We start from the raw sequence: 10,472 nt of genomic DNA on the forward strand, positions 1-10,472 counted from the left end.
AGCTAAGCACTTGCCTTTGCAGTATTACATCGTGTTTGGGGGTCAGCATAACAGGTTGCTCAGAACAAAAATCCCACACTTCACAAAGGCTTTCATTCCAACCCAAAGTCAGAATACCAGCTGTACTGTTGCCCAACTTTACCACTGCTCAACAAATCCTTAGAATCTTACTGACCCAAGATGCCTTTGAGGAGTTATTTTCACTCAGAGCAACAAAGAAGACACATTTATGATCATTTCCTTCTCCATTTAAGTGTTTCCCAGTGTATCACCAAAAACCACATTTCAGATGCACCCTTGAGCCCTGGGAATAAATGGATGTGTAGTATGCGCGAAGTGTATTTTAACAGCTTCACCACCACTTACTCTTGGACTCTCTCTGAAGGACCAGTTCAAAGTAAAGTGAGTACAGTGTACACGTTACAGAGAACAGCAAGGGAAGATTTCTCTTTTTGTTTAAAACCAGCCCAAGTAGATACACTGAAGTTTCCGTAAGCTTTAACTGTACTCCATTTAAAAATCTAAGAAAGTGCAGTCAGGTGCACTCCAATTTCAAACCTGGTTGAAAATTTCTTCAGTGATTTGCACAAGTTGGTACCGTAACTGCTAATGCGCCAGTACTGACAGCAGTATGCTTCTCAAAGTTCATGATGAGACCAATGGAATCATAGTCAGAACAGCCTCAGAAGCTTAAGTTTTCGGTTTTATAGTGTATTCTCTTCAAGGCATCTGGAAATCCTCTAAATCCTTGCAATTACTGCAATTCCCCTGAACTTTCATAACAGCATCTTATAATCACTTTTCTACAGCAGAGTTTGAAAGCCAGCTTAGTCCAGCAACATACCACACCGGATACAAATGCATCACACATTAATCCGTAATTCTTATGTACCTCCAAGTGACTTATTTCTGTACAGTACTGCCACTTACTGTTTACACCTAGCATGGTTAACTCAGGTATTTTTCTGTGTCAGCTTTCTGCACCGACCTCCCTGGACTGTTTGGGCAACTTCTGTCCCAACTACAGCAGATCCCCAATCCTTTTGTGTCTGGCAGTATTCATGCTCTGGACTTGGAAGTTTCTTTTTGCCCAAGCAGCAACAACACACCAACTAAACACTACATTTGCAGGCCTTTCAGTGTCACAGAGTGTTGAAAAATGGTTAAGACTGGAAATCCCTCTTTAAATATTGCCTCCCGGACCAAAGCATAAACTTATTACTCAAGTTATTAAGATAAAAAATTCTGATTCCTCATGCTAGGGCTCAATGAAACTCAGAGGCAAGCAGGGCACCATGGTGCCAATATTCCATTTCTCTTTCAGGTGAGTTCTTTTGGGGAAGACATACAAGCTTCTTTTTAATTTCAGTAGCGAGATAACAGCAATTTTCAGGGCAGAAGTCATAGCGAATGAAAAATCAAAGTATTGTTTTTAATGAATCACTTCAATGCATACCATAAAGAAACTGTGTGTGTAAATATATGCATTTTCAGGAATCCTGCATTTCACTGAAGTAAAACATGTATAAAAGGCAACATATTTTCTAGAGAAGACCATTTATTTTATCAAATAGATGAGTCTTTACGATGAACTGGAGGCTGCAACAGCGGCTCTCTTCGGCTTCGGTGTAGTTCCTTCACGGAATCCATTCCTACAAGTAGAAATATGGTTACCACTTTCTGAAAGTATAATTCCCGCTCCAGGTTATTTTCTGACAAGTAATGTTTCAGATCAAGTTCACCAGCTTTTTTCAGCTTCTCTCTCATGCACTGAAATCACTAAAAAATTGATTATGTTCAGACGTTTTTATTAAGAAAGACCTTAATAACAAGTGTTTGGAATAAGCAGTATGGTTTTCACTCTCTTCTGATGAAGTAAATTTGACATCTTCAAACAGGAAGATTTCAGTGAGTGAACCCTGCAAAACTGTATCAGAAACAGCAAACCTGCTGAAGGAATGCCTTACTTTACGTTCATACCAAGCAACTCAGAAAACGATTTCAAGTTTGTGAAGTTCAAGTCAATTTCTTACAGAAACCCCCTACACCTCCAAACAGAGATTAAGACAGGCATGATGAAAGAAGAATTGGCCCCAAGCTCACTTTTGGATAAAACATTTCTACTTCAGCAACATCCAGTGGAAAGCAGGCTACAGCTGTACACTGTAAGGTATTTTCTGGCTGCTGCTGGGAACGACTGCATTCACCAGAACACTGTAATGGATCCCTCCATGCCACGCAGGTCTGGGACTTAGACTACTACTGCTTTTCACTTTTCATTTAATAATCCAATCTATATTTTTATGAGACCCTCAAATTACTTTGTATTTTTCATCCATCCTTCTTGTATATTAGGCCAGAAACTACAGATATTGATTTTAAAACACAGAGGTCACACAAAATAAATTTTGATTTAAGTTTAACAGTACAGACCTTTTTTTTTGTGGTCAAAAGGGGACTGGAATACATTTCAAGACTTGTCTCTTGCAAAAACCTGCACTTCACTGTAACCAGCAATTCAACTGACTCATGAACAGGAGCAATACTACATAAAGCATGTATTTTTACATGTGGACATTTTATTACAATAACCTCTGCGTTCTGTACTATGTACACTTAATAGGAACATCAGAGCTTGTTATGCACCCTAAGCATTAATAGTGAGTTTTTTTTATCCTCAAAGGAAAATGCAGCCATTATATAAGGCATCATTTATTTCATGATACATTTAAGACCACCATACCACAGTAAGGGTACTAAATAAAAATGTTGACTCAGAATGAGGAATTTTATAATTAAGTGATATCTACACATGATTTCATGCCACACTAGTTTCTAACAGAATGCTGTACCTGAATCGGCGGTAGACCTTTTTCAGGTGCCTCATGCGACCAGTACCAGTGGTGTTGCGTCTTTTAGCCTTTGCACTCCAGTTATCTGAAACATACAAGTTACTGTTATTCATCTGCTACAAATAATTAAGTTGCACATTATATTTGTATAGCGCAATCATTCAATCTGACAGAAGCAAAAAACTAACTAAGTCAATTTCTACGCAGTAATACTGCACATTGGCTAAAATACAGTCAAATCAGCATTAATTTGAAAAAAAGCACCAAGCACTGCAGGATGACACAGCATTCCTCCCTGGTCAGAAAGAAGATAACTGAAGAAGGTAAAGAAACACAGGTTTTTAAACTCAAGTCAGTGACAAATTTGTTACTTACACTTTCTCTTACGCTTAGCGGGGTAACCACATTTCCCACAGGTGGATTTCTGCAGATGGTACGCCTTGGACCCACATCGACGGCACAAGGTGTGTGTCTTATTTCGGCGCTTACCGAATGACGATGTACCCTTCGTCTGGAAAGCATTTCAAGACAGGGCACGTGAAAAATATCACTAGCACTTGTAAGTCACTCAACTAAACGAGTAAGGTCCTCTAAAGAACACACTGAAATCCAAAGTCCCACGTCAGAGCACGCACAACTCCAAAACGCCAACTCGGTTTCACCTACAGGTCGCCTCCATTTCTAGAAATAACTTCCTTAGGCCTCTCGCCGCCATTCCCCAGGCCCGCCCTGTGCCGAAATCACCGCTGGCTGGCTTCCGTTCGTTTCCAGCTCCCTCCTCACCACTCCCGAACTCGTTACACTGACAAACAGCGAGCTTTCCCGAAAAAAGACTATTTGCTGCCCCGCAGGTCGGCCGCACGCTCCCCCACGAGGCGCCGGCGACCGAACCCCCTCCTCCGGCCGCGTTACCGCAGTGCTGGTGCGGCCGCGGGGAAACCGCCGGCCCGGCCCGCGGAAGCTCGGCGGAGAAAGAGCGAGCCCGGCGGCGCCCAGGCGGCAGCACGGCCCCGCGCCCCGCCGCGGCCTCCCCGCCCGGGCCCGAACGCCGCCCGCCCCGCCGCCCGCCCTCAGGCCCCGGCCCCAGCAGCGCCTTCCCGCCGCCGGGCCCGACCGCGCAGAGCGCGGGGACCACCCCGCGTACCGGGCGAGGCCCGCGGCCCCGCAGGCCCCGGCGCGGCGGCGGATGGAAGCGGATGCCCCACGCCCGCGGCCCGGCTGCTCACCATCTTCCCCGGCCGCCAGCACCAAAGAGGCCGAGCCCCGCCCCGCTTCCGCTATGGCCCGGCAACCGCTTCCGCGGGCGCGGCGGCAGCGGCAGCGGCCCGCCCCGGCCCGCCCCCGCTGTGCCCCAGGGTCCCGGCCCCGGGCGGCCCGGGCCGGCTCGCTGGGGCAGGGCGGCGGCCCCTGCGAAGGCGCCGGTGTCTCGGGTGAGGCAGCGGGGAGCCTCGTTGTCTCTGGTGCTGGTGGGTGGGGTGTCCCGCGATGTCGTGCGGCTGCTCCTGGGAAGCAATGGCTGAGCGGCAGCGCGGTGTAAATCCGTCTTTGCTTGGTGAGGGGAATGTTTAATACACCTGGGTTGCCATACTTACAGAGCGTTAACTCTAATGCTGCTCCTCTGCAGCAGTGCCCGTGCTGCTCTTCAGAGGTGCCTGCAGCCCTGCTTCGCCCAGCCGTCAAGTCCTGACCCTACAGCCGCGTTCAGTGAAAATGGGTTTCCTAAGTGGAATTCAGGGACAGGGTAGTCTTGCCTGTCAAAACCTGCTTTCACAGTGAGCTGCCTTAAAAAACAGGCAGCCCCTCCTGCACTCTCTGCTTGCCGGTCTTGCTCCCCTCTCCCCAGGCCACGCGGCGGTTGGGCTGCAGTTGAAAGCGTGGCAACGGACAGCACTAATGGAAAATCACTTTTTACTCACACGCACGGTTTGAGTTTTCACATGCCAGCCTACCACACGTTTTCAGTAGGCAATGCACAAACTATACGCTATTTTATTTTGGGAGAGATAACATACAGAGAGAAATTAAAGAAATGTGTGTTCATCTTGCCGCCAGTTCAACACCTTGTCATCTCAAAGTCAGAAATTGATAATTGTAAGGAACTGAAGGAGTTAATGCCTCAAACATCCATCAACACAGAAAGCCTTAGTGTCAAGTTGTGGCCTTTGTGGTTAACATAAGGAACAAACCATCTGTTCAAGGAAGTGCAGAGTACACCAAAGGGTGCACTGCTCCGTTCCCTTGCGACTGTAGTGCCATATTCCCTAGATAAGACCCAAGGGGGCAGACATAGACTGCATGAAACCAGGCATTGAGTTAATGCCTACACTTTAGTTTACGACTATACTCTTGAATAAGGGCTAAAAGATTGATAAGAGGCATAAACACCCAGCACCAGATGGAGCTAAAGCTGGATAATTGCCCCAAAAAGCAAAAACTAAGGAAAAAGTAAAGGTGGTAGGGGGAATCAACCCCTGATTCAATTGGTGCACACCATCCCCTCTCAATGCACACACAGGACACATGTTCCACCTCTTCCTGTCTCTCATGGAAATTAGTGTTTGTGGAATACCTGCCTCTCTTTGTCTAGCATGCAAACCGGCCAGTAAGATGAACTTAAAAGGTGACAGAAAACTCTGCTGGGTGTGCATCCACCACCCAAGATTACTGGACTTGAGACAACACTGGAACCTGGGGTGGTACTCTGGATTCTTAGACTTTCTTTCTCTCCCTTTTCTTTCTCTCCCTTCCTTTTCTAATGTCCTGGGATTGAGTGAGTGGTGGGGTTTTTTTTGGTAATGAGGGAGGGGGCTATAGGGGCAGCCCCCTGTGAGAAGCTTCTCAAAGCTCTCCCAGCTCCAAGTCAGCCCCACCTCTGCACCAAGGCTGAGCCAATCAGCTGTGCCTCTGCGTTAACATATTTAAGAAGGGATGTGGTGAGGAGGAGTCAGACTTGTGAGGAGGAGTTGCTGCAGCTGCGTGAACACCAAGGTCAGTGGAGGAAGAAAGGAGGGGGGAGGTATGCTGGAGCAGAGACCCCCCTGTATCCTGTGGTGAGACAGCAGGGCAGCCACCCCCCCCCCATCACCCATGAAGATCTACGGTGGAGCAGACACTGGTTTGTGGCCTGTGAGGTGTTTCGCCTGAATGATCAAGGTGGCTGTGACTGAAGAAGGCTGGGATCTTGTGGGAAGAAGTAGCCCCTGCTGTTGTAGTTCAGCGCTGGGAGGATTGTGGCATGCGGGGGTGTCCCACACCGGAGCAGCTCGGGAAAGGCTGCAGCCGTGGGAGGGAATCCAGTTGGAGAAAGTTGGTGTCCCACACCAGAGCAGTGTAAGGAAATTCTGCAGCCTGTGGGAGGGACTCATGTTGGAGGAAGTTTTTGGAGGACTGTCTCCTGTGAGAGGGGGACCATGATGGAACAGGGGGAAGAAGTTCCAGAAGCTCCTCCCACTGAAGATGGAAGAAGAGGCAGCACTGACTGCACCCCCCCCCTCCCCCCCCCCCCCCCCCCCCATTCCTTGACCCTGTGCTTCTGTGGGGAGGAGGTAGAGATATCAAGAGCAGAACTGAGCCCAGGAAGAAGGGAGGGGTGGGGGGAAGGTGTTCTCAAGATGTGGTGTTGCTTCTCACTGTCCTACTCTGTCTGTTAAATGTTGCTGTTAGTGTCTGTAATAAATCTGTGTTCTTTTTTTCTTCCCTTAACAAGTCTGCCTTTTGCCTGTGACCATAATGGGTGATTCGCCCCTCCCAGCCCTATCTTGAATCACAAGCCTGGCTTATTTCCCTTCTCATCGCTGGGAGAGAAGGGTGGAGTGAGCGGCTGCGTGGTGCTCAGTTGCCCTGTGAGCTCAAACCACAACATCTTTCTTTCTTTTATTTCTTACAGATTTATCAATAAAAAGCCACATTGCTTACTATCCTGTCCCAAGTTTAAGTTGTTTCTACTCCAAGTAAAACATTTTAACCTGTTGTTTGATGTCATTTCACCTCAATTTAACACGGGAGGGGATCACAAAACTTTTACAACTTTCTGGGCTCCCAGTCCAGGTCATAATGTTTAACTGGCATCATAGACAGGAACCCCTCAGTATTAAAGTGGCAGTTGGGACCAGGCGTTCCCTGTAGCTCCTCTCTGAGAGAAGTCATACAAAAAGGGGGGGACAGCCCTCTGAGGGCTGGCAAGGCACCTGATTCCCATAATTGTATACTTATTACAGCCTCCCTGGGAGGACCGATTTTAGATTGTACCCTTTTCTGGAGAAATTAGAGAGCTGTAATGCTTGACCTTCCCCCGGTGTGACTTGGGCCTATAACAATTGGCATGATCTGCAAGTGGTAGTGGATAGAATCTCTACTCCAGCCAAAGAAAGGAGATTCAAAATAGGAAAAGGAAAAGCAGTGGCCCATCTGGTTTTAGGACCTGCTCTGGTGTCAGCACAATGGGATAAATGTGTGAGCCAGCAGGCAGAACAGGAGGCAGTAAAATCCCTTCAAGGTCTTGAGAAGGCTTTGCAGGGACAATTAGAAAATGAGATAAGTAGCCTCCCCGGTCAACTTGCTGCTGAGAGAGTGACTAACCAAAGGTTACATACCACTTTAACAGAGGCTTTGGAACAGGAGAGAATACTAAGGGAGCAATTAGATGAAACCCACTCCCAAATGGGTGTAGAAAATATAGATGCAGATTCTGATGGGAGAAAAGGATCAAAATTGTTATACCCTGTTAAAGACCCAGAGCATATAGGAGAAATATCTTCCCTTGAGGGGGGAGAGGCTATTATGCAACCACTGATTAAAACTGAGACTGTTGATGACAGCAAGGGAGAAGCCCAACGAGTCACCATTCGAACTGTCCCCTACTCCCCTACTGGTTTGCCTAAAATTCAGGGAAAACATTCCCAGAGACCCTGAGAAATGGAAACTGAGTATGTGTAGAGAGTATCTTTTACTGGGGGTGCCTGTACCTTGCTGAGTGAGGACAAGGGAATGGGGTATTGGGGGCTGGGGGTTTTTATAATCACGAATGGCAAGAGAGAGCTCTGGTCCATGACCCGAGAGTAGCACATTGGGCTGGAGGATTAGACCCTATAGAAAAGGGAGACCCCTTCTCAATAAGGACTCTGGCAACAGGACATATTCTAGAGAGCGTACAATCACTTGTATGTCTCCAGCTAATGCATGACTGGTTATTAATTCTGCAACAGCCCTCTTCTATGCAATATGTGGCAGGTCCTGACAGATTACTTCCTCTCGTAAAGGGACTGCCCGATGCCCTGAAATTATACACAGTGCAATTCCAATATCGTTTGAGAACACCCCGGCCCCAGAGAAGAGGGAGCCCCCAGAGATGACATGGGGAGAAGTAGCACAGGAATTGATGAATTAACAGGAGATGGATGGGGATTCAGCGGGCAGGGAGAGACAAAATAAAGCAGACCTTAGGAGGGTGGAAGGAAATAGGGCAATAAAAGCTAAGCCCTTGTGCAATTCCCAGCCCTCCCTGGTGAAGCCAGCGTGACCTCCTGATAGTAAAAGTTACACCCTATGGACAGAAGGCATTTCAAAGGGGGTTCTCCAGGCAGTGGTGGACAGGTTACCCACCCCCAACCTGGAAAGTTTGGTGAAAGGCTGGGACAAAATAAAGGTTACCCCACCTCTCTCAAACCCCAGAGATCTTTCTCTCCCAACCCAGGAACTTGGAACAGTAACCTCATCAGGTTCCCCGGGAGATCGAGCTGATTGATTTAAAGGTCCCTGAGCTGGGAAACGGGACAAGCCACCCTCAGTAAGTGAGCAGGGCGATGGTGGATGGGTCCACTTAAGGAGGCTCACAGAAAATAGTAAGGGAGACTTTCTGATTACCTTTCCCCTCCTTTGCCCCCTTAAAACTTTAGTTGCATTTCAAGTAGAGATGGGTGCTCAGATCTCAGTGCTCTGAGCTGATGCTGCTGATTGCAATGGCATTCCCCCTGACAAAAACAGATCTGTGTTCCAGATGTTTTCAGATGCTCCAAGCCACAGCCGACTGCTTGGGTAAAATGCTGGTTACCTGGGAATGAAACCGCAACAGAGGCACTTATGAACTTGGGAAAATTCCTCAGAAATATCCTGGGACTTGACCTATTGAAGGGACAATCCTGGGTGGATTTAAAAGGAAAGGAATGGAAATTTGGATTCCCAACTGCCTCTATAAGACTTTCACAGCAAGCACATGCACTTCCTCCTTATAAAATTGTTAATGTGAAACCCTGTGCCTTACAGTTAGGGGACAGGAAGGGGATCAATCCGGTAATAGAGCTGCAAGAACATGGGATATTTATCCCAACTCACTCACCCTATAACTTCCCCGTGTGGTCAGTCCGTAAACCTAATGGGAAGTGGTGATTAACAATTGATTATCGGTGATTAAATGCCAATACTGGTCACCTAACAACTGCACTGCCTAACATGGCTGAACTGATTACAACCATACAGGAGCAAGCCCATCAGCTTTTAGCAACTATTCATGTAAAAGACATGTTTTTCATGGTTTACTTGCAGAAAGCAGACAGATCATTTTGCTTTTACCTGAGAAGAGTAGTATGCAGATAGGCTGGTAAGATGAATTTAAAAGGTGACAGAAAACTTTGCTGGGTGTGTACCCACCATCCAAGATTACTGAACCTCAGACAATGCTGGAACCTGGGCTGGTAATCTGAATTCTTTGACTCTCTCTCCCTTTTCTTTCTTTCCTTTCTTACAGATTTATCAATAAAAGGCCACATTGTTTACTATCCTTTCCCAAGTTTAAGTTGTTTCTACTGCAAGTAAAACATTTTAACCTGTTGTTTGGTGTCATTTCACCTTAATTTAACCTGAAGGGATCACAAAACCTTTATGACTCTCTGGGCTCCCAGTCTGGGTCATAACAATGATAAAGCCAGTTTATTTATCCTTGACTGTAGAATTACATAACCTTGTCTAACAGCTCTTGGTAATAGTATGAGTTTATCTGGCAGCCTAGATATCACTCCTCCTGCTTCTGGTTTACAGATTTAAAATGTAGTTACTCCCAAGTACAGTTGTCTGGGCCTGCCACAAGCCAGCAAACTGTGAGGAACCCTCCCACAATGAATGTGTGGACAGTTGAACCCCTGTAACATGGAGCTCATTGTTTAGAAAAAGGGATCATCCCATTGCACAATCCTCAAAGCAATTGAGCCATGTCCAGCTACTACATTTTCACTCCTTCACAAACCGGCCATGTACAGTTGCCTCAATGTTAATGTATCCTTACTTGCTTCCTGAGTGTGGCCTCTCACTGAATTGCATTGGCACTAATTTATGTGCTGTCAGGTTTTTAACTTCTGCTAAGGTTGAGGAATGGGGCAAAAAGTAATTTTGACTTTAGCTGCATTGTTTCCAGACATACAAAAGTGTAGTACAGGCTGTTCACTCAGCTCCTTCATTTTGGTTGGCAATTTCTGTCACTGAAATAACACCTAAAGCAGAGATCTTTGCTCATATTCATTTCACCTTACCTGTAAATCCAGGGATTAGTCCATCCATGGTCCCTCAGGAGACAGAGAAATGCTTCCAAAGGGTAAATCATCCTATCTTAAATTAAGTGTCCAAAGTAGG

The 10,472-nt window shown here is 46.7% G+C and overlaps 1 protein-coding gene across 1 annotated transcript; it reads right to left on the reverse strand.

Annotated features, from left to right (window-relative positions):
• Positions 1-1,540: 1,540 nt before the first annotated feature.
• RPL37 (ribosomal protein L37) lies at positions 1,541-4,204 on the reverse strand. The gene is made up of 4 exons (XM_042804850.1): positions 4,079-4,204; positions 3,228-3,363; positions 2,853-2,937; positions 1,541-1,652 (listed from the first exon to the last, which is right to left on the reverse strand). Exons 1-4 carry the CDS (start codon positions 4,079-4,081, stop codon positions 1,583-1,585), a joined length of 294 nt encoding a protein of 97 aa, XP_042660784.1. The 5' UTR covers positions 4,082-4,204; the 3' UTR covers positions 1,541-1,582.
• Positions 4,205-10,472: the final 6,268 nt, after the last annotated feature.

Source organism: Tyto alba, unplaced genomic scaffold, assembly GCF_018691265.1.
Source record: "Tyto alba isolate M040663 unplaced genomic scaffold, T.alba_DEE_v4.0 Super-Scaffold_42, whole genome shotgun sequence".
NCBI lineage: Eukaryota > Metazoa > Chordata > Aves > Strigiformes > Tytonidae > Tyto > Tyto alba.

What these genes read in the sequence shown, in the direction of transcription:
- RPL37 (XM_042804850.1), bottom strand. An exon ending in CGCTAAGCGTAAGAGAAAGT is followed by an intron (nt 2,938 to 3,227) that starts GTAAGTAACAAA and finishes TGTATGTTTCAG; the next exon opens with ATAACTGGAGTGCAAAGGCT. An exon ending in AAGGTCTACCGCCGATTCAG is followed by an intron (nt 1,653 to 2,852) that starts GTACAGCATTCT and finishes TTCTACTTGTAG; the next exon opens with GAATGGATTCCGTGAAGGAA.